This window comes from Heteronotia binoei, chromosome 15 (genome assembly GCF_032191835.1).
Source record: "Heteronotia binoei isolate CCM8104 ecotype False Entrance Well chromosome 15, APGP_CSIRO_Hbin_v1, whole genome shotgun sequence".
NCBI classification, from domain to species: Eukaryota; Metazoa; Chordata; class Lepidosauria; order Squamata; family Gekkonidae; genus Heteronotia; species Heteronotia binoei.
Genome location: NC_083237.1, coordinates 23,545,162 through 23,568,639, shown reverse-complemented (window position 1 = coordinate 23,568,639; position 23,478 = coordinate 23,545,162). Strand labels below are relative to the sequence as shown.

At 47.4% G+C, this 23,478-nt stretch overlaps 2 protein-coding genes across 9 annotated transcripts; one reads left to right on the top strand and one right to left on the bottom strand.

Moving 5' to 3' along the window:
- Nucleotides 1-3,134: 3,134 nt before the first annotated feature.
- On the bottom strand, nucleotides 3,135-11,126 carry LOC132583845 (uncharacterized). 6 transcript variants are annotated; one of them, XM_060255544.1, is made up of 5 exons: nucleotides 11,009-11,126; nucleotides 6,870-6,946; nucleotides 6,256-6,393; nucleotides 4,639-4,785; nucleotides 3,135-3,514 (listed from the first exon to the last, which is right to left on the bottom strand). In XM_060255544.1, the coding sequence occupies exons 2-5, from the start codon at nucleotides 6,873-6,875 to the stop codon at nucleotides 3,389-3,391; spliced, it is 417 nt and encodes a 138-aa protein (XP_060111527.1). In that variant the 5' UTR covers nucleotides 6,876-6,946; nucleotides 11,009-11,126; the 3' UTR covers nucleotides 3,135-3,388. The 6 variants fall into 6 exon arrangements, with proteins under 6 accessions (XP_060111527.1, XP_060111522.1, XP_060111526.1 ...); XM_060255539.1 differs by lacking the exon at nucleotides 11,009-11,126 and adding an exon at nucleotides 8,147-8,309; XM_060255543.1 differs by lacking the exon at nucleotides 11,009-11,126 and adding an exon at nucleotides 7,989-8,221.
- Nucleotides 8,145-19,319, top strand: TLCD3B (TLC domain containing 3B). Of its 3 annotated transcripts, none has more exons than XM_060255535.1 (7): nucleotides 8,145-8,994; nucleotides 9,553-9,659; nucleotides 10,977-11,095; nucleotides 13,979-14,062; nucleotides 17,291-17,522; nucleotides 17,643-17,738; nucleotides 17,950-19,319. In XM_060255535.1, the coding sequence occupies exons 2-7, from the start codon at nucleotides 9,630-9,632 to the stop codon at nucleotides 18,265-18,267; spliced, it is 879 nt and encodes a 292-aa protein (XP_060111518.1). In that variant the 5' UTR covers nucleotides 8,145-8,994; nucleotides 9,553-9,629; the 3' UTR covers nucleotides 18,268-19,319. The 3 variants fall into 3 exon arrangements, with proteins under 3 accessions (XP_060111518.1, XP_060111519.1, XP_060111520.1); XM_060255536.1 differs by having other exon boundaries at nucleotides 8,178-8,355; XM_060255537.1 differs by lacking the exons at nucleotides 8,145-8,994; nucleotides 9,553-9,659; nucleotides 10,977-11,095 and adding an exon at nucleotides 12,127-12,662.
- Nucleotides 19,320-23,478: the final 4,159 nt, after the last annotated feature.

Below are 23,478 nucleotides of genomic sequence, written 5' to 3'. Positions count from 1 at the left end.
AAAAACAACCATTTCTTATTTGCATATGTCAATTTACTCAGTGAAATCTAGAAATGTTTCTTCACTCATTCACCCTCAAGATTACAACCTTTCCTTGCCAAATTCCCTTCCCCCTATTACCTGCAGGCATAGCTAAAGATCAGTTTGAAAAACATTGTGCTAGTTTTATCCCTCTCAAAAGGTTTTATATATATAATTACTTCCTTTTAAGTGATGCTTTCAGAGACAGATATGGAGAAAATGATCTTTTTATTCTGAATATTAGTTTTGCTCTTCCTTGCACACTTGCTAGCGCTCCACCACCTAATGTTCCCTGCTGCACACACTGCTAGTAGGGTTGCCATCCTCCAGGTGGGCCCAGGCTGGAGATCCTGGAGATGCAATTGATCTCCAGATGACAGAGATCAATTCCCCTGGAGAGAATGGCTGCTTGAGAGCAGGGATGTCAAACTCATTTGTTAGGAGGGCCAGATCAGACATAATTAAGACCTTGTTGGGCCGGGTCATGTGTGTAATAAAATGTAATACCAGGTAATGGAGATATAAACTTTATAAAGGACACAGACAAACACAAAGATTTTTTAAAAAATTTAAAATAAAACATGCTTAAAACAGTAGCACTCTTATTTATTTATTTCCGTAAATTTGTAGTCCGCCCTTTCCCATGATGGGCTCAGGGCGGATTCCAACATAATAAAACCATTAAAACCAACAATATAACATCAGTACAATTAAACAATTAAAACAATAAATCAGAATTAATTTAGGACGGCCTGGATGGTGTGAGCACATAAGGCATAATTATCGTAGGCAACTTAGATTCCCCAAAGATGTCAGCAGTATCGGCCCCAGTCAGGGTGGCAATCATTGCTGGGAGGCTAGTGGTATAATAAGATGAGGACGCCCGCTTGCCTCAACCATAGGCCTGGTGAAACAGCTTCGTTTTACAGGCCCTCCAGAATGGTGACAAATCCAGAAGGGCTTGAATCTCTGTAGGGAACTGATTCCACCAAGTCGGGGCCAGGGTGGTCTTTTGCAGTATTTTGTTTATTTATCTGATAACTGACAACTCTTGCTCTGAGGAGCCTCAGCCAACACAAGGAATAGAGGCTTGACTCAGTAGCTCTGCTGTGTGATTGAGAGAGCCTGGCAAAGCAAGCTCTCCTCCCCCCACTTCCTCCCCAGACTCAGCCAATGGAGAAAATAGAGGCTTTGCTCCATAGCTCCTGTGTAATTGAGCAAGCCTGGCAAAGCAAGCTGTGATGCAGAAGGAATATTAAATTGGGAGGGGTTGCAAATACAATAGAAGATGGAGTCAGTATACAGGATGAACTCGACAAGCTGGAAAACTGGGCTAAAACATAAAATAAATTTATCTGGGATAAAAGTAAAGTTCTGCATTTAGGTAGGAAAAATTAAATGCATCATTATAAGATGAGGGAGACTTGTCTTGGCAGTAGTAGGTGTGAAAAGGATCTAGGTTCTTAGTGAACTGTACACTGAACATGAGTCAGCACTGTGATGTGGTGACTAAAAAGGCAAATGGAATTTTGGGCTGTATCAACAGAAGCATAGTGTCCAGATCATGTGAAGTGATGGTATCGCTTTACTCTGTTCTGGTTAGAGTATTGTGTTCAGTATTGGGCACCACAATTTAAGGATATAGACAAGCTGGAACAATGGAGGGCAACAAAGATGGTGAGGGGTCTGGAGACCAGGTCCTATGAGGAAAGGCTGAAGGAGCTAGGCATGTTCAGCTTGGAAAGGAGGAGGCCGAGAGGTGATATGATCACCATCTTCAAGTACTTGAAGGGCTGTCAGATAGAGGATGGTGCAAAATTGTGTGCTGTTACCCTAGGTTAGACCAGAACCAACAGGCTGAAATTAAATCAAGAGTTTCCAGCTAAGCATTAGGAAGAACTTCCTGATAGAACGGTTCCTCAGTGGAACAGGCTTCCTCATGAGGTGGTGGGCTCTCCTTCCTTGGGAGTTTTTAAGCAGAGGCTATGTAATGACAGCAATGCTTATTCTTTGAATTAGGCAGATCATGAGAAGGAGGTACGGTGGCTCAGTGGTAGAGCATCTGCTTGGGAAGCAGAAAGTCCCAGGTTCAATCCCTGGCATCTCCAAAAAAGGGTCCAGGCAAATAGGTGTGAAAAACCTCAGCTTGAGACCCTGGAGAGCCGCTGCCAGTCTGAGAAGACAATACTGACTTTGATGGACCAAGGGTCTGATCAGTATAAGGCAGCTTCATATGTACCTTGAATAAAGGAGGGAAGGGTTGCATCAATGCTTAGTTCTTTCAGCCCTTTCTTACACACACAGGGAAATGCTGATTGACACTTTGGGGTCAGTCAGCAATTTTTCTCCAGGTCAGTTTGGCAAGGGATCCTGGAGATTTTTGCCATCTTCTGGGCACAGAGCAGAGGTCACCGGGGTGTATGTGTGCGCTATTTGTGAATTTCCTGCATTGTGCAGGGGGTTAGACTAGATGACCCTGGAGGTTCTTTCCAACTCTACGATTCTCTGAAACAAGTGACCTCTTACACGAGTTCCATTGCGGCACCGGCACAGTCTATCCCCCTATCTTTGTCCATTGCCATTGCTGCCCTTGAAAACCAAGCCTGAGAATCCCAGTGCCGGTTAGAATGCTTTTCTTGGGCTTTGTCGCTGAAGAGCGTGTTCTAAGCCCACATGTGTAGACTCAATTAGATCAGCCCTGGGTAGGGTCATCCATAGCTGTGATCATGTCACTCGGTTTGTACAGTGGTGTCTCTAATCACGTAGCGTTTTTCCTGTCTTTGCATTTGTGTTCTATATGTCTGTTAAATCTTTTTGCTCCCCCAAAGTTATCCATACCCCATCCCCATTCCTGCTAGGTCTCCTTCCCTTTCCCTAACCACCTGGTTTCACATACCGGAAGAGAGCTGATTCCCCCCATGTCACCCCTTCAGGCTGCTGGTTCTCATTCAGGCCAGCTGGCAATGACTCTATCCTCATTATGTTCCTTCCAGCCTGAAATACAGATGTGAGTTCGGAAAGGAGAGAAAACTCATTTTAAATAGCTTGGCTTTTCCAAACACCCAATTCTATCAAATAGCCTCGCCTTCCATTCTCATTAAAGATAGACAGAGGAATATATCATTCATTTTATTTTAAAAAACACACAATCGCTTTTATAAAACCAATAATTACAAACACATATTACAAAACCCAAAAAGTATCAGAAGGAAAAAGACAAAAGAACTTTCAAAAATCTTTGCATCAAGAAGGCTGATTTTTGCCAGGCAGGCGACTTCCTCATGTGTGATCCACCACTAGAGTAAAGGCACCTCCCATGTTCCTAAATCATGGACACAATTCCTGTAACTCTCAGACTGAGAGCCCCTTATCGCAGTTTGATCTCAAAGCAAATGCAATTGATGCTCTGACAGTCCGGGGGCTGGTAGGCACAGGCACAGTCACAGAGTGGACACCAGCTGGGGAGGGTGGAGCAAGTCCCCACATCCCAACCCTACAAGGAAGAGAAGAAAAACCATACTCTGTTAGCCTGCAAGACCACCTGCATCAAGATGTTCCTTCCATAAAATAGAGGGATTTGGCAGCAAATACTGAATAGTCACAGTGGGGTGGGATGTATTCAAAGATCAGTAGCAGCAATGGGAGAAATATGAGTACCGGGGCAAAATAATTTATTTAAAACATTTCAATCCTGCCTCCAAATGTCCAAGGTGGTGAGAAACACCAGAGAGGCTCAAGGCAAGCACTAAAGAGAAACTGCGATCCTAAATATCCATTGAAGTAAATGGGTTTAAAAGGGGGCCTCTCTCTGAGCTTCCTCTTTCCTATTCACACTCAACTGCCCTGTTTCTCTCTTCCAAGTTACAACCAGTGTTGTTTTGATCGATATATGATTTTAGGGTTTTAGTAAATAAAACCTCTGCTGTTTCAGAAAATCTGTTTCCTTGAAGTAATTCAACTGGCATGCTTTCTTAAACAGGACCTTGTGCCGTCTGTTTTAGAACTTACAGTTTTATTTATTGTTCAGTCAACATGAGAGACCCACAAGAGAAAAACCACTCCCGGCTGGGCTTTTAGAAGAGCTGACAGCTCCCCATTTTAAAAACCACCTTTCTTCCTGGTCACCTTTGGCCAGTTGCTCTCCATCTCAAAACTTCAATGTAGCTTCTAGCTCAGTTACTAGCAAGCATCCCCTCACAGTGAACCGCCATACAATGTGCAACTCCTTACACCTGTCATCTGTACTATTAGGGGCCACTCAGTTCTCCAGACAACAGTCCCCAAGACTCAAAAGTGCTCTAAATCCCTTCTTAGATGGCTAGGCTCTCTACTGGCCACTTTGCATTAAAATGCTTCCCAACCCTATCCAGCCCAAAAGCTACCAGTAAGCAATCTCAGCAACAGAAAGCAAAGATGTTGTTTTGGTTTTAAACAAAAAAATAATGAAAAACTCTTCTAAAACATGTAAGATGTTCGAAGTTGAGTCAATGCCACTTCTCGTGGTTTCATGTTCCTGGGAGCTCCTTTCAACATGAGATTTCAATATTGTCTACTGCCTCAAGGATATTTCTGAACAACTAGGCAGTTACTGGGGAGAAGGGAGATAGAAGAACTCACGTTAGTGCAGCGGCAGCAGTCATCCAGACAGTGAGTTGGGGAAGGGAGGGCACAGTCACAAGATTCTGCACAGGCCAAACAACATTCGCACACACTTGGCAAAGACCCCTTTTGGCACGAACAGCAGTTGGCACAAAGGCCACGGGACTGAGAAGAGAGAAGACACAGAACACAGAGTTGGCCCAGTGCTTGCAAAACTGGCATCTTGTTTTTGTCAATTTCTGTAGTAAACGTTGTCTATTTAATCATGCTTCTCTTAGTGTCACATTTTATTATGCTGTTTTGTGGATTTAGGACCAAAAGGGCATCCAGCTCCCCACCCTGGATGGCTCATCTCTTGTGCCAGCTCAGAAGGTGAGGAGCTTGGGCGTGATACTGGATGCTACCCTCTCTATGGAGGCCCAGGTCACAGCTGTTGCACGATCTGCCTTTTACCATCTTCGGAAGGTCAAGCAACTAGCACCCTATCTGGTCCCTCGGGACTTAGCTACAGTGATCCATGCAACAGTCACTTCCAGGTTGGACTACTGTAACTCGCTGTATGCAGGCTTGCCCTTGAGGTTGATCCAGAAACTCCAGCTGGTGCAGAATGCGGCAGCACGATTGCTGACTGAATTGCCTATACAGGCAAGCAGTTGGCCAATGCCACGCAGTTTGCACTGGCTACCAATCGAGTACCAGATCCACTTCAAGGTTTTACTACTGGCATTTAAAGCCTTGCGCAGCCTGGGACTGGCATATCTGCGGGACCATCTCTCCCCATATGAGCCCCAGAGATCATATGTTCAGTCAGTCAACTTCTCTTGACCATCCCTGGTCCAAAGGCTTGCCTCGATCAGGGCCTGGGCTTTTTTGGCCCTGGCCCCAACCTGGTGGAATCAACTCCCTATGGAGATTCAGGACCTACTGGATTTGTTGCCATTCCGGAGGGCCTGTAAGACGGAGCTGTTTCACCAGGCCTATGGCTGAGGCAGGCAAACGTCCTTATCCTATTACACCATCTAATTGGCCTCCCTGCACTGATTGCTCAAAATCGGGCTGATACAGTTGATATCTTTTGGACACCTAATCTGTGACAAATATGCCTCAACTGATGTGTCCACACCAGCCATGCTGCTTAGGTTTAACTGTTTTAATTTTTGATCTGTTTTAACTGTTTGACTGTTTTATTATTTATCTGTTTTATTGTTTATTGTTAGTTTTAATTGTTTTACCATGTTGGAATCAGCCTTGAGCCCTCTATGGAAAAGGGCGGACGATAAATTTACAGGAATAAATAAATAAAGCAAGTTGAGGTAAGAATAATGTATAATTAAAACAAAGAATCAGTGAAGATTTAATTCTGTCCCTGTTGTCATTGATTGACGAGGTAATCCAGCACTTCCAGATCAGTACCAATGCACATTTACAAAATGTAGCTTGAAGAAAACCCAAGTCCACAGTGATGAAATGAAGGCTTTGAATATGTTTCCTGCTATGTATTTTGGGAACTATCAAATAGAGAAAGGCAAGTCCTATGGCACATAATTAGCAATACAAATCCATCCATTGTTTCCTTGCCCTACCAGAGGACTGCTGCTCCCACAATGTACTGTCTCTGTCCCACCCCCCAATTACCAGCAGGCACTGTCGGAGGACCAGGACCAGGATCAAAAGCAGAAGATAGGAACCAACGGCCAAGAAGACGATGCCAGGGAGGGGCATGAACAAGGTGGCGGCATAAGGGAGATCTGGCGGAGGGTTCGGCGATGGAGTCTGTAGGGTGGGGAAAGCCAGAGAGGGGAAGTTGGCAGCTTGGAGTGGTAAAGAGGAGGAAAATGGAATGAAAGGAGTTATGTGGCTGAGCCCCCAAGCCCAATTTGACTTTGGCTAACATCCTAAGGACACTTTCCTGTGATTAAATCCCACTGTATAACACAGGATTTACTTCTGAGTAGACCAGCATAGGGTTGCTGCTTTTGCCAAACGAGGGAAATTATCAGGGAATCACCAGACATGAGATTCTCTGACTTGACATCATGGCTTGACATCAATGAGATGTTCCCACAGCAATCTGCATTGCTGAGTGACAATATTTGGTTTGGGACATCTAGCTTCCAAGTCTTCCTACAGTTATTTCTAAAAATATTTCATTCCTCATTAGTCCCAGTTGGAGAAGAGTCACAGGGGAATTTGACTAGTGATGTAAAAGTACTGTGTCACTACAAAAGAAATGTGGTGTATCTGCTTACTGCCATTCTAACATTGGAAAGAAGACCTCAACATGGGCGGGACTAAGATTCAGTCCTTGGAGGCTCCATTGATGACCCTGGAAGAAGAGAGAAATCATTTTTTCACATGGCATAGCAACCATGCTTCTACTTTCACCCACTGTTATGCACCCAAGTAAATGACAACCTACTACTACAGCAAGACACCAGGATTTACCCCGCATCAAGGCTAAGCTCCCCTTCTTTATCAAACTTCCAAATATATTAACTCTTTCCCAATACAGCCTTCAAAAAGCCATCTAAGCCATACTGTACGAATCTGCACACCTGGTCCATAAAAACAGCAGCGGTTGTTTTCAGCTATAAGTACGTCTTGATGTAGGACTCACTAGGATAACTCATGTTTTCTTTATGAAACGAAGCTTAATTTGGGGGAGACGTCCCTCAATCCCCTTTTCCCACAGCTGCACAAAGAGCATCCCTGGAGTAGCTTCCTGCCAATACCGAAGGAGCCAGAAGCCCCGTGAATACTACTCATCGGCCACGCAACTGTATTAACGGCCATCAGGGGCGGGAACTCCACCCTCCGGAATATATATCCCTCCGATTCATAGCCACACGGTCCGAGCGTCTCAGGCCTATGCGTCCCACCGTTGCCTTGGAGACCTCGGCAATAGCCGGAAATGGCACTACGGGGCAGTTTAGCGCCCAAAATTCACTTATACGCTGGTATCATTCCGCGGAAGTCACATTCCTAGCCGACCGGAAAGGTGCGGAGGACCAGCGGAAGTGCTTTACGTCACCTCACAAGAGCCCGAGCAGCGTTGGCCGGAGTGCAGCGCTGTCGTCCCTCCCCCGCCTCAGTACTCGCTTTCCACCGGAAATGCGGCGCCTGCACCCGAAGAGACCTCACTAAGGAGGCTCTCTTATCCATAGAAAGAGGGGACAGAGCCCAATCGAGACTGCGGGCTCTTAAACCGTGCCCCTCCCCTTCTGTAGAGATAACTGCCGGCCGTTAATTTCTCTATTGCTCTATCTCGAGCTCTCTGCCCTTTATCATCGTGAGCCTAAATATTATCTGTCAGGCTTTAACCTCCCACATCCCGTTACACAAACCAGGGCTCGAGCAAAACAATCTACCTAGCAACGAGATTATTTCAAAGCAAACGCCATTGGCTCATTGCCGCAACCAATCAGAGTTTGGGGAAGGGGAAACCCGTCGTGCGGCAAAGTTCACGGGAGTTTCGGGAGGCCCGTGTCTTCTGTTTAGTGCGCATGCGCCTCGTTCGTTTACTCACTCGCGGTTCGCGCAACTGCGTGCGCCTACGAGAGGGGACGGAGATCGAAGCCGGGCTGCAGCGCTGCACATGCGCGCAGTGCTCCTTTGCACGCACGGTTATGGGGTGCCGTTGTCATGGAAACCAGGAATCTCTCGTTTTCTCTCCGCAACGGTCGAGAAGCGAGAGAATTACAGGCAGTTAATTCACATAGCGTGCAGATATATTCTGTAATAGTTTAACTATATTAAGAAACACCCCTTTAATTAATTCCATGGGAGGGGAGAGGGCAAAAGTTTCTGCATGCAGATTTATTCAAATTGACCACAGAGAGAAATGTTATTAAAGCACCATTTTAGATAATGTGCCATTCGAGCTAATATCAATTTTTTTAAAAAAAAAAGTTCGCTTTACTTCATCCAGATTCTTCAAAACTAAACTAATGTTTAATTTACGCAAAATGCCTCTTCCCTCCTCCCAATTCATCGACAATGTTCCTCTTCGTTTTTATTTAGAAGGGATTGTTTTTGGGGAAAACTGATTCCTTTGTTGTCAGGCTTGGGGTATTTCTCCCTAAAACAATTTTTGTGACTGGATGTGGCCTTTGTCTAGCCACGTGTTTTAAACTAATGTAGTTTATATGATATGACTGCATATAAAATTTATGTGCATGTTGTATTAAGCTACTGAATGCACAAGCCAAAAAGGGAGAATATCTTTTAAATGAATAAAGTTATTTTTTTTAGCTGCCAAGATTTCAATATATTAACCAGCTGCAGTTTAGTTCACAGCCAGGTCCATCCTGACAGCTAATTGGGTACAATTAACTTTGTTCTCCGCAGTGATTGTCCCAAAATGGTCATAATTTAGTAAGTAAATATACATCTTTACAAAGTAATTCTTCATTTGCCATTTAGAAGCAAACACTTCAACAGCTTTTTTTTGCATCTTGAGTAATGCTTTTATGTGTTACTGAAAGTACTAATTACCATGGATGCACTTTCTTGCAAGACAAGTCTGCAGAGACCTACAAATGTCCACAATGCAGCACAGATGTACATGCCCAAATTCTTTGGTTTCACAAATGTACTCTTTGTTTGAACATAAAGCTGTTAGAACAAAAAATTACATGTAGTGTTCTCAGTTGATGAATTAATCTTAAGAAATGCTTATATATTAGTGTATTAGCATATCTAATACTAATTATTTAGGCATTTGATTTTGATGTGCTATTGAACTGAAATGTTAAAAGAATGTATCGAGAAAGATGCCTGCATATATTTATTATGATATCTGAGTTGTTTTGTGTGTGCCTCAGTTATTACCTTTCTGAGGAACTAATTGATTGTATCATTTGGATTTGGTCACTTTGCTGTTGTTAAAGCAGAATATCTGCAGAGGTCTCAATTACATCTTAATTTCCTTAGGGAAAGATCTCTCCCCAGCTTACCAAACCCTCCATAGAGGCAGATGCACAGGACAGCCCTGGTGTAATTGACCCCCTATGCTATACATTACGATGACTGTGGAACAGGTAGGTTGATTGACTGAGAGCTACTATAAGCAAATTCATTCATTGTTGATTCTGGTACCATTGAAAAGTATTCACATTACTCTTTTTGAAGCAAATCAGGTTTCAGTTTTTGCCCAATAGTAGATGTGGGGTTAGCAATACAGCTCAGGAAAGAATACCTCAAGAACCATAGTGATAGCATCCAAAACTCCTGGAACTGTGAGTTTAAAGAAGAAGATAAGAGATTGGATTTATACCCCACCCTTCACTACTGGAAGGAGTCTCAGAGCAGTTTACAATCTCCTTTTCCTTCCCCTCCCCACAACAGACACCCTGGTGGGGCTGAGAGAGCTCTGATAGAAAATGCTCTTGAGAGAATAGCTCTGAGAGAGTTATGACTGACCCAGAGTCACTCCAGCAGTTGCACATGGAGGAGTGAGGAATCAGACCTGGTTCTCCCAGATAAGAGTATGTGCACTTAACCACTACACCAAACTGGCTCTTAAAAGACTTTTAAAAATCAATTTACCGAAAAATAAACTTTGTTTACAATTGATTGAGTTTTTCTTTTTAAAAAATCATGTCATGTCAAAGAGCTGTCTAGTTCAGCATCCTGTTTCTAGTCAAGAAGTTTTTGGAAGATTTAAAATACAGCATGGTTATTATAGTTTGTCCCCAGCATCAGGTTCTCAAAAGATGGTTTCTTCAATTCATGGAAATTCCATTTACTATCAAGGGTAACAACCTCAGGTCTCTCTTCCATAAATTTGACCAGGCCTCATTTTGAGCAGGAGCTCACAGGAGCAGAGCTCCAGAACCTCTAAATTTTATTGTTCTATTTCTTTCTTACCCTCCCCGCCCCATACCTGCTTCTGGGCTCCATTGTTCAAACCCCCTGTGAGAATTTTGCTGAATTCTAGGATTTGACAAACTTTCTAATATTTCCACCACAAAAAATGGGGAAATAACCAAAACATATCAAGCAGACAAATGGAAATCTTCGTCATGCCACTGTGGCCACATAGGGAAAAGTAATTTTTAAAAGTATGATGGGAGTAAGGTTTTATTATGACAATTGTAATTCAAGAAGCATTTTCAGGTAGATGCAGAGCTGAGATCATGTAGTATACCTTATGATGTCAGGGTGTGTGTGGCATATGCAAATAAGTTATGCAAATGAATTGTGCTAATGAGCTCTGGCACCTCTTTATCTACAAAATGACCCCTGAATTTGACTATAATAAAAGACTAGATACATAACTAGGAAGTAGGGCTGATTAGAGGGACAATAGAGCAATGCGAATCTCTTAATTTGTACCATTCTTTCCCTTTTGTTAGGTACACAGTTTATTCATCCTGGGTTTACTCACCTATTCTTGGCTTTTCTGGATGCTGCGTTTTTCTCTGACTAACTTTGGAAAAATCGAAGAAGTCAATGCAGTCTACGTATCTGCCAGGTGAGAAGCCTCCCAGACGTCTGGGTTTTCTGAGAGGGCAGAGTCACTCAGAGGGTTTAAAAGTAGTTGAACAAAGCAGGAGTCAAGTATCACCTTTAAGACCAACAAAGTTTTATTCAGAATGTAAGCTTTCATGTGCTAAAAGCACTCTTCTTCGGACGAGGGGTATACTGTGTACCTGATCCCCGTGTCCTTTTAGAAGAAGAGGAAGAATACAGATTTATACCCCGCTCTTCTCTCTGAATCAGAGACTCAGAACGGCTTACAATCTCCTTTATCTCCTTCCCCCACAACAGACACCCTGTGAGGTGGGTGGGGCTGAGAGAGCACATGAAAGCTTACATTCTGAATAAAACTTTGTTGGTCTTAAAGATGCAACTTGAATCCTGCTTTGTTCAGCTGCTTCAGACCAACACGGCTGCCCCTTGGGTTTAAAAGCAGGGTAAACTTTGTGCAGCCACCGTGTTGCAGTTTTTATATTTAACCAAAAGGTGTCACTGTTGCTTTAGTTTCTACCCTCTGTCCCACCCCAGCTATCAAAGGTCACATCAGGGTCACCTGCTCAGCAGGTGGAGTTTTATTGGAGGATTAGCCCTAATACACAGGAAGGAAAGGGTTAACTGTGCTTCTCCACCCCACCATCATTAAACCTCTTCTCCAGCATAACACTGACCTGATCTTCACAAACTAGGCTCAGATTATGGGATTAGGCAAATCATCCTGCCCAGCAAGATGGGGTTTACAGATTGTTGGGGGGAGGAATTATGCCCCAGCATTGAGAGTTAAATTCTGTTCCCCGGTTAGATGGCTGTAGAGCAGGTGAGACCTCCCCAGTCTGATTAGCTGCTGCTTCCCATTTAAAACAGGCAAAGCTTTCAGGTCAGGGAAACTCCGGGAGGGAGGATTTTTAAGTGTCAGAATGGCTTGATTTCATTGCAGTCCCAAGCCCTGACCTCCCTCCTACCCACCCGCTCCGATTTGATTCACTATCTATCCACCGTGCTGAGCCTCGACCTGCAACCAGGCCCTCCCCCCTCCCTTTCTCTTCCTCCCCCACAATGCATTTCAGCCCTGACCCACAGCCCCCTCGCTGTGCCGTGTCCTCAGCTTTTACTACTCTCCCAGCTGATCCAGCCCACTTTGCCAGTCCTGCCGCTGCCTGCACACCCCAGGCCGCTGTCTCTTTAAGTTCCTCCCGCACTGTGCTGACAGCTGCTCCCCCGCTCCCCCTCCCTCCCTCCCTCCCTCGGCTCTGTCTCTCTCTCTGTCTGTCACAGCAGCTCTGCTTGGGACCAACCCGCCACGCCGCCATCCCCCCCTTCCCTCTCCATCCCCCCTCACCCCCCTCAGAGAACCATGAGCCTTCCCCGAGGGTGGCCCCGCTGACCCTCCCCATCTGCGCTGCCCCCCCTCCCCTCCCCAACCCTGCAGCCTGAAGCGAGATGTTTCACGCCTTGATAGCAGGGGGCATTGTCTTCCCTGGCCTTTTCTTGTTGTCCAAGAACGGCCTCAAGTGGCTGCCGTGGCTGCGATGGGAGGAGGCCGACGCGGTCATCGTCTCCGCCAGGTAACCAGGGATGCAGAGAAAAGACGCAGCCCAGGATCCAGGAGCAGCGGGCGGGCGGGTGGTCAGCAGGCCTCAGGTGTAGGGGGAGGGTAGGAATCCTCTTTGTTGTTTCAGAGGGGAAGGGGAGAAAGCAGCCCTTTCCTGGGGCTCTGGCAAAGGGGATGGCAGTTGAGACTCCTCGGAAAGGGGAGTGGTGTATGTTGCAGTAAAGAGGAAGGGCTGTGAAGTCGCTTGCCATAACGAGGCTCGGTGGGTCCAAGAAGGAGAAGAGGCCGGGGGCCGGGATCTCCAGGGTCTGATCGGAGTGGGGTACAGCATGCTGCAAACTGCTCCTCCTCACTGTTTGTTTGGCCTTTTAAGGGTTACTAACAAGTCAGGAGAGGCCAGAAGCCAGGGAGCTCTCGATTCTCTGGGCAAGTATGGTCTGGTGGATTACAGTGGGGCTGTGAGCCAGAACTCCCGAGTCCTCTGGGAGAGATTGAGGCTTATTAATTTACAGCAAAGGGTTGAGCAGGGGCCGGACCAGGATGATAAGTTGCCACTCACCTATGAGGACAACCAATGCTAGCCATTACCCCCGTAGGTTTTCCTTTTGCCTGGGATATTTGGGGCCACAAACTGAAGCGTGTGAACTTTAGGACTAGGTCAAGACGGGATGCCGTGTTCATCTGTAACAGCAGAAAAGAGTTAAGAGTCTAGTTGCACCTTAAAGACTTAACAAAATTTGTAGCAGGGGAGGAGCTTTCATGAAATCTGAAGAAGTGAGCAGTGACTCACAAATTTTGTTCTTCTATAAGGTGCAACTGGACTCTTTTTTAGGGTTAGGGTTTGGAAAGATGTCCTGGGGATCAGGGCAATCAGCTGGGCCATGCCTGGGAGTATCGAGAATTAGTTCAGGGGAGGGGTTCACTGGGAGGACCAATGAGATGCCTGGCTCCTCTCATCCCTTAGAATGTTTCTCCGGACACTTCTGTGCTGGCAGTCTCTGGCAATCACGTGATGTTGCGCGGCAGGGTCAAGGGGCAGGTGGGCCTCCCAGCCTTCCAGCTCCCCACAGAATTGTTGCCCATCCCCTCTAATGTCCTGTAGGTGCGCAGAGGGAAAAGGGCTACAGATGGAAGTGATGCTTTGGAGGAGAGGGCTGACATGACACAAGCTAGGCTCTGTGGGGCAATGTGGGGGGGGGGGGGGTCTGCTGATTTCAGCTGCAGAGTTCAGACTGGGAACAGCTGACAGGTGGGTTCTGTGAAGATGGGTGAGTGGGAGAATCAGCCCATTCAACTTGTTTCTGTTCCCCCTTTCTCCCCACTCTACAGGCTGGTGTCCTCTGTGCAGGCCATCATGGCTTCTACAGTCGGCTACATCGTCTCCTCGTCCTGCAAGCACATTATCAACGACCAGTAAGTCAGCCTTTGCCTACATGCCAGGGCAACGCTGCAGTGCAGTGCCTCTGTCCCATTCCCCCTCGCCGCACCCGCCCTTTCCAAACCTTGGGTTTCAGTATCCATCCCAGCAGTGTGTTGGCAAGGTCACACTAGTGAGAAACCTGACACCCACACTGGGACGGGCACCAAATTTAGAACTGGATGACAGTGACATGTCAAAGGCAGATGTGCAGCAGAGGGTAGGGCAGTTCGATATTGGGAAGAGGAAGCTGCTGGGCAGTGCACTGGTTTCGCCTGCAGGAGGCGCTAGGGGGGCCAGTGGCTTGTCTGTGTGAGAAAGCATCCTGCTGTTTCTGTCCTGCATAGAGGCTATTAGGGCAAGGGGTGGGGTAGAGGAAAGGAATGCTGCCTGTGAAGAGGGCTCCCTACGGGGGCGCTGTTGGGAGCAGGGCAAGGTAACTGTAGCCGCGAAGGCTTATTGGCCTATCCAAGGCATGATGCTGTCCATGGTACTGCAAAAACTCAGCACTCTTTCTTGTGTCAGCACCATGGACAGCCCCCTTTACCCAGATGTCCCAAGTGCCCACGCAGCGGTCTATGGGGGAGGTGAGCTAAGGTTTCCCAGTGAGTTTTTTGAAGTGAGCGCAGGGAAAGAATTTTGGCAGTCCTGTTGGATTCCGGGAGAGCCGCCAGGCCCAAGCCTCTGCAGAAACTGATTTGGCAGGAGGGCAGCTCTGCAGGGCAAGCAGGACGTTTAAAAGCGCCGGAGCTCTCTGAGGAGGGGGTGGGACTGTGGAGGGTGTGCGTCCAAGAGCCAGGCTGCCTGTCTCTCTCACCATTCAGGCAGCCCATCCTGGCTTCGTCATCAAGATTGTTTCCTTTCACTCTAATGAGTTTAGCGGGGATTATTCCCTTCCCCCGAGAGACTCTCGATGGGCCATGTGTGTTAATTCCCTCACAGGATGGAGCAGGGCAGGGGATTAGACCAAAGCAACAGCTGTTTCCACTGCTGATTTGAGGTCTTTGCACCCACAATTAGCTTTATTGGGCATCCAGTGATGACGGATTCCTGAGCTTCCTGAAAAGGGAGTGGGCTCAAAGTGTGTGAAGTCTATTCTGGAGGCTGGATTTTTGGGTTCTCCAGGAGTGAGCTCTGATTGGCTAGAGCGTGGGGTTTGGGAGGCAGGACTACTCAGTTCTCTTGCCGATGTCGGAATGAATCCCAGTTAAGTTTTGTCCATTCTTGCAAAAGGTGTCCATGAGCTCTTGATGCTTGGAATCAGAAAGGCTTTCTGGGAAGTGATGGGAGGTTTCCTTGGCCATCTTTCAATGATGCTCAAGTATGTCCTTAATTAACCCCCTCTCCCCCAATGGCAGGAACAACAAATGACATCATACTTACGGTCCCTCCACTGGGACCTCCCCCACTTACACACACAAATGAAATGCCCCCCAAATCCTGCTGGCTCCTTTGCTCTCCCATTTCCAGGCACCCCATAAAGTCCATGTAGGCTGCTGAGTCCTGCTTAGCACTGCAGTATCTAGCTGGCTTCCCTGGCATTTGGCTGAATCACCTTGCCTGCAGAGCAGGGCCTGTTGTCAGCACAAATGCCCAGGCTAGCTGCAGCGAAGAAGGGGAGGGAGGAGGGCAAAGAGAACTTGGTCAGGATGTGGCAGGAAGTCACAGCCCCTGTTTGAAGAAACAGCACTCGGTTTGTGTCTGACTCAGCCTGGTTGCTTGTGGGAGGGGGGGGGGGAGACACATGGATCAAGGCCAGAAGTGCCTCTGGGAGTCCCAGACTTTTCACTTCTTCTCACCAGCAAAGGAACAGAATTAAACCTGTAAATCCTTTAGAGTTTATCCTATTGATTTTTTTATAACAGCTCCCCCCTGCCCCAGCTTTGAAACAAGGTTTCAGGTCAGCCACAAATAAACCTAAACTTCCTGTTGATTGAAGGATGCCTTGACTGGGTTGGTTGTTGTGCTGGATGATGGCTGCCTCTTTCAGAGAGCTGGTGGCAGGACAGGGCAGGGAAGGGGATGATCACAGCCCATGATCTAATGGCAGCTGCGCTTGGTGTGGGTTGGGAGGGAAGGGGAGCCCAGCGCTGCTGGAGCCGTATATTGTGGTCCAAGCCCAAGGGGCATTGATGGGGAACAGGGCAAGGCAGGAACAGCGTTCTTGTTGACCTTCCAAGCGGAGTGCGTTCAGCAGGCCATCAATATTCATTGATTGTGGCCTTCAGCTTGTTCCAAGATGGGGGGAGATCCCACTTCTCCGGGAGGCAAACTCCACGCTGTGGATTATTAGAAAAGGGACAGAAGAACAAAACAGCCAGAATAGTCATGCCCCCCATATTGGTCTGTGATATGGCCTGATTGAGAATATTGCATGCAGTTCTGGTCGCTGTATCTTTGGAAAGATATGGCAGGGCTGGGAAAGGTGCAGGTGAAAGCATCTTTTCTGTTAGAAAAGACAAAAGGGCCTGGAGCTTTCCAGTTTAGAAGAAAGGTGACTGGGGCAGTGGTATTTATTTATATTTATTTTAAATTTTGATTTATCAACTGCTTTTCTCTGAATTCACAGAGCTCAGGGCAGTTAGTGGCAGACATTCTATACAATTTAAAACCCAAAGAATTGAAACAGGGAAAAAAGACACTTTCAGATGGCGCTAAGATCAATTTACAATGCCATTATTCTCTCACAAATAGTTGGAGAAAATAGCAGGAGGGTTGAGGGTTCTTAATGCATGCAAGAGGGTTGAAGTAAGCAGACAGAAAATTCTCCCTTTCCCATAGGAACAGCCATCATGGACAGCCAGTGATGTTGGCGCACAACAGATTTTGCATGGGAGGAAATAATTCTTAAATTGTGGCATTCACTGCCCATGTATGCAGCGATGGGCATTGACAGAGATGAGTTTAGAAAAAGGACTGGATAGATTCATTCAAGAGATGGTGTGGTGACTAAGGGAGCCTCTACATTCAGAGACAGTAGATTTCTGAGCATGAAGAGAAGAGAGAATAATTGTTCATGACCTTCAGCCTGTTCCCAGATGGGGCCTTCTCTTTGTTGGCCCTTCAGGGCACTTGGTCAACTGTTGGGTGATGCAGGATGCTGACCCAGGTGGACCACCTGTCTTATTCAGCTGGACTTTTTTGCATTCATATGATGGTTGAGTACCTTGCCGGAACTCTCCCATAACTCAGTTCTACTCACGTGCCTTTCCCTTCCCTTGCAGGCACTGGCTGACAGCAACCTACACACAGTTTGCTGTTCCCTACTTCATCTACGACATCTATGCCATGTTCATGTGCCACTGGCACAAGTACCGGGTCAAGGGGCACGAGGCAGCCTCAGGGGCAGTTGGGAAACGATCGCTGCGCACCGTCACCCGCACCTACTTACACAAGGAGTTCCTCATGGTGGTCCATCACCTCTTCATGGTGCTGGTTTGCTTCCCTGTGTCTGTGGTGAGTGTCTGTGGTGAGTGGGGAGCCGCTGGGAAGGCATGGGTCATGAGGTGGGAGGCGCTCTGTCCTTGGAAGCCACTCCCCAGAAAGGTCACTCCTCTCCCATGTCTTCCACTGCAGCTCTGGCGCCAGGGCAAAGGCGACTTCTTCCTGGGCTGCATGCTAATGGCTGAACTCAGCACCCCTTTCGTCTGCCTTGGCAAGGTCCTCATTCTGGTAAGTCCACATCCACATTCTGTGGGTTTCCTGGGGAAAGAGTGTGGTCCGGTGGGGCGAGGTGGTTTCTTCTGGGAAGCAAAGCAGCGCCTGGCCTGCAAGAGCCAGGCCTTCCATCTTGCTAAAAGGAAAACTGGCGGAGGAAAGAGGGTGGTAATAAAAGAGGCTGCCTGATCCACTCTCTTGGCCTTCTTCATCCCCCCCCTCACAGTACAAGCAGCAGCACACTCTTCTGCATAAGGTCAACGGGGTCATCATGCTGGTGACGTTCTTCTGCTGCCGGATCCTGCTCTTCCCCTACATGTACTGGGTATACGGGAAGTATGTTGGGATTCCCCTCTACCGCGTGCCCTTCTCCATCCCCGCCGAGTACAACCTGGGATCAGCGATCCTCATGGCACCCCAGGTTTACTGGTTCGGTCTCATCTGCCGTGGAGCCTTCCGCGTCTTTTCCCGCGCCCGGAGCGCCGCGAAGGAGCAGGCCTTGCGAAACGGGCACCGGCCAGAAGAGGCACAGGTGCTGGACTGATCACTGCCCCCTCCTCACCTCAGCCAGAGACGGACAGAACATGTTTTCCTCTAACTTATTTATTTATTGGGGATGTGGGAGGGACTGGAGTATTTGGGGGAGTGGGCTCCTAGGCCAAATGGGATTTGGAAAGGGGGCTGGAGCGAAGTATTCCGAGGACACAGCAGTGCAGGCCGGAAGTCCCCTGGTTTCTTACAGAATTCTGTTGCCAAAGGCAACCCTCATTATACGCAATTTAGAAGTCCCTTGGGGGTGAGTGGTGAGGCTAGGGTCCCAAGCCAAAGGAGAACACATGGGATCTCTCTTGCAGGGAGACTTTCAGGCCAGGAGGGTTTTTAAAAGGCCAAGAACCAGGGTACAGTTGAAGTTTCTTTGGGGCTGTGAAACAAAACAAAGGGATTCTGGGGGGTGGGGAGGTTCTGCCAAGCCAAACAAATGAACGAAAAACCCAAAACGTTTTATTTGAAGTATTCCCAGTTGTTTGCATCATACCCACGAGGCCAGCCCCAGGATGATCTGAGTGGAGGCGAGAAGAGAGAACTCCAGTCATCGGCATGGGGTCATGCTAGTCATACAGTGGGGGCAGATAGACCAAGGGGACATTCTCTGCTATTAACCATAGACACAACAGTATTCCCCAGTATTATTCAAGGTGCTTAGGAATTTTCATAGGATGCCCAATCAAGACAAAAATAAAAACCCAAGGCTTTTTTTGGGTGCTGCTTGAATAGCAAGTAATCTGCAGTATTACCGGGGTGCCACCCGCCAGAAACATCCCCAATTGCACACCCTTGAAATGGGAAGGTGACCAGAGGGGTGCTTCCTAACCACCGTCAGCCCCCCAACGAGCAATAACCAAGTAGGGGAGCACCTGCCCCCTTGCCACCTTCTCCTCAGTTCAGCGCACAACACGCCCCCCCCCCCCTTTCACTTTTCCTTCCTAGAAATCCCCACTCCACCGGGCAGGGGATCCAGCTGTAAATAGGGGATGGGCGGGCTGTATTTATAACCTGAAATCTGCAAAGTATTAAAGGAGCCTTTATCTAATGCCAGCCGAGGGCCACGTGATGCGTCTTTCTTGCCCTTTCCCCTGCCAAGCTTTCCGTGCAACTCTCCCCCCACCCAAAAAATTGGGGCATCTGGTGCCAGGACTTCTGGCAGTGCCTACTGCTGCTGACTCCTCCCCACTCACTGATTTGCCAAAGCTCCACCCAGCTGCCAGCTGCACGCCCTGCCCAGCACCACTCGGGAAGGCTGCAAGCAGCTGTGAGCGCAGGCAGTGGGGGAGAGTCGCAAGTGGGCAGGGGAAGGACATAGAGGTGGGCTAGAGGGAAGAATGACATCTTTGGGGGGGCATCTGGAAGAGGGGAGAGGAGCTCTTTGGGAACTCTCGGTCCAGGGCCCCTCAAAACTTGGAAGTAGCCCTGTGAGCAACACACACACCCAAATTCTGAATCAGGGTCTACCAGCTGCTAAAGCTTGCAAGCTTTCTCCATAACTGTCTCTCACAATCCCAAGTGTCCTGACTTTTCCTCTGATCGCAGTTCTCGCACTCCATTAGTGTTTTATTGTACAGGTGCGATTACCAGGAGGAGGCAAAAGGCTGACCACGGAACAAAACTCTGATCTTCCGACGTCTTTTTAGGCAGACCCCTTTTTGCCAATCCTAAAAAAAGAAGGGAGATCAGTGTGCATGGGGGGGGGGAGTGTGGAAGGGAACCATCACCTCCAAAGGCAGCTGGGGGAGGGGAATATGCTTGCAGCACAACATGCAAGGAAGGGCCACCACGACACACGTACACTTTAGTGCAGATCTGGTAGAGGAAGAACAGAAGGATGAGCAGGATGGACCCAACCAGGATAAACCGCAACTGCTGAGGGAAGGTGCCTGCAAAGGACAATTGTGGGGGGGGGGGCAGATTTCTTGTGGGAGCTCCTTGACCACAGGTTGGCTCCCCCACCCCCAAAGTTCCTCCTTCAGAAAGAGGAGCAGGGCAGCCGAGTTTCCTGTGGGAGGGACCACATCTCACTTGGGGTGATGAACACAGGCTCTTCTCCAATCAGCTTGTAAGCAGCAAGGATCTTCTCTTTATCGGAGTCCGGATAATCGAACCAAAGCGATGGGTGTGATGGAGAGGGCTTTATTTCCTTGGCCTGTTTGGGTTCTTCAGGCGCTGCAGACCCAAGAAACCAGAAAGCCTTCCTCACTGAGAGAAGCCTGTTGCACTGAAGAACCACTCTAACAGAAAGCCCTTCCTAACATTTGGTTGAAAACTTCTGATTTAATTTCAGCCCACTGGTTCTGGGGCCACAGAAGACAACTCTGCACCATCCTCTATATGACAGCCCTTCAAGTACTTGAAGATGGTGATCATATCAGCTCTCAGACATTTGCCCTCCAGGCTAAACATACTTAGCTCCTTCAGCCTTTCCTCGTAGGACTTGGTCTCCAAACCCCTCACCATCTTCGTTGCCCTTTTCTGGACATGTTCCAGCTTGTCTATATCCTTAAATTGTAGTGCCCAAAACTGAACACAATACTCTAGGTAAGATCTAACCAGAGCAAAGTGGTACCATCACTTTGCATCTGGACACTACTGTTTGATACAGCCCAAAATCACATTGGCCTTTTTAGTTACCAGCTGCATCACACTGCTGACTCATGTTCAGTGTATGGTCCACTAAGACCCCTAGATCCTTTTCACATGTACCTACTACCAAGACAATTCTCCCCCATCCTATAATGATGCATTTGATTTTTCCTACCTAAATGCAGAACGTTATGTTTATCCTAGTTTAAAATTCATTTGTTTTAGCTCAGTTTTCCAGCCTGTCAAGATCATCTTGTATAATGATGCCTGTCTTCTACTGTGTTTGCTGTCCCTCCCAATTTGGTATTATCTGCAAATCTGATAACCCCTCCCTCTATTCTTTCATCCAAATCATTTATAAAGATACTAGACAAAACAGGTCCCATCCCAAGACAGATTCCTTGTCACTAATCTTTCCAAGAGGATGAAGAACCATTAACAAACACACTGGGTGCAATCTGTCAACCAGTTACAGATCCACCTAACAGTAATACGATCCAAGCCACATTTTACCAACTTGCCAACAAGAATAGAATGTGGAACCTTATCAAAAGCCTTAGTGAAATAAACTATGTTTACAGCATAGGAGGCATTTTTCTCTATCCTCCCCTCCCTACATAAAGATTGAGATTCTTCTCTACACCATTCTGGTTGCTTCCTGCAATACTTCCCAAACTTATCAAAGATTTCAGGTTTTCACGGCTGGTAACATCATTAGGGTTTGTAGAATCTTTCAGGCTCAAGTGCCGTGTTCTACTGGAGAAAGTTTTTCCTCCCAAACTTGCTCTGCTGCAACGTTTCAGGAAAGATGGTGATAAAGGTAGGCAGGGTAGCATGTATATTGGGGATAGTCGAGATTTTCTCTTTTCCCCATTGTCTCCACTGTGCCACTGAAGCAGCTTGGGGAGTGTTTTTTTTTTAAAAAAAGATCAGTAGTTAACATGTCAGTATGCAGTTTACTAGTTCCAAAGAACCCTGGGCAAAGCCCCTACCCCCCAGTGGGACAAAGGGAATGGTTGCTGTGGGGACTGGACAAAAACCTGGGGAAACCCACCCTCTGGAAGTTCCATTGCAGTGGCTTGGCAGCGACACAGGGCCTTCCATAGGAAAGCACGGCATGCCCACCGCTCCCCTGTGCTGTTGAGCAGACATCCCACAGTCATTGGACTGGGTGAAAGGGAAGGACATGGGAAGATGTTTCTCTGTGCAGCACAAACTGCAAGATGAATGTAGGTGTTATAAGTTCTGGATGAGGTATAATGTACTGGGAATCTATAGGATGCCATGAAGGCAAGAGACTCCCCGTCCCCCAGTGCCTTTATCATTCAAACTCAAGATCTAATTCTCAACATGGCCACATCTTTGGATATATAAATCCAGAGATTGGAGCCATGGCTAGACAAAACAGATCTTTCTGCTAACCTGAAAAAGCCCTAGATTTGGGGAGGAGCACCCTGAAATCTAAGGGAAAAAATGGATACTATCACCTCCCCCCCCCCCATACAGGCCATACCTGTAGCTTTAAGAAATGACTGTCCTCAGTGCAACTGCAATATTGCTGGGCATTTGCATTACTCACCCAGGGCCTGGTAGATTGATTCTGTTTAAGAGCAGCCACCTCATGACAGCCAGGGTGGTCCAGTAATTAAGAGTTTCAGACCAGTGGGTTTCAAATCCCCACTCTGCCATGGAAGCAAACTTGGTGGCATTGAGCCCATCACAGGTTCTCGGACTAAACACAGGGTTGCAGTGAGGATAAAACGGAAGGGAGGAGAATGATGTAAGGTGCTTTGGGTCCCCACTGTAGATAAAGACAGGGCATAAATAGCAATATAGCCAAAGACTGGGGGGGGGGGGGGCAGATAAAAGGTAGGTGGGTTGGTGGTGGGGGGAAATGAAAGAAGGAAGCAGAGAACTGTGAGAATATGGGGGCTGCCAGGAGAAGGGAAAAAAGAGTGCAGAGATGGGGATATGGGGGAAATGATGTGTACTCCCTCATTCCCTTCAGATGTCCCACATGCACTGGGCCATAGTTTTCCCAGTTAAGAGGCTGCCAGAAGAAGGGATGATAATGATATTGGATTTATATCCCGCCCTCCACTCCGAATTTCAGAGTCTGAGTGGCTCACAATCTCCTTTACCTTCCTCCCCCACAACAGACATCCTGTGAGGTAGGTGGGGCTGAGAGGGCTCTCACAGCAGCTGCCCTTTCAAGGACAACTTCTGCCAGAGTTATGGCTAACCCAAGGCCATTCCAGTAGGTGCAGGTGGAGGAGTGGGGAATCAAACCCGGTTCTCCCAGATAAGAGTCCACACACTTAACCACTACACCAAACTGGCAAGGGAAGGACAGGTGAAGATTGGGGGGGGGGGCAGATTAAGGTGGTTTGGCTAGTAGGTGGAAAGGAAAGGGCAAGGCTGTGAGGTTTTCATGGGAGGGGAAAGTAGAACAGCTCCCACAAGTCTTTATGGGTCTCCCACTTGTCTAAAACTAAATTTCAAAAGACTTTTGCCCTTTCCAAGGGTTTTCACAGACCCCATAAACAGTTTTGTGAGGATGCTGTCAACTCCCAGTCACAAATCTCTAGTCCCCTCTTTCCCTCTTAAAAAATACAGTTTC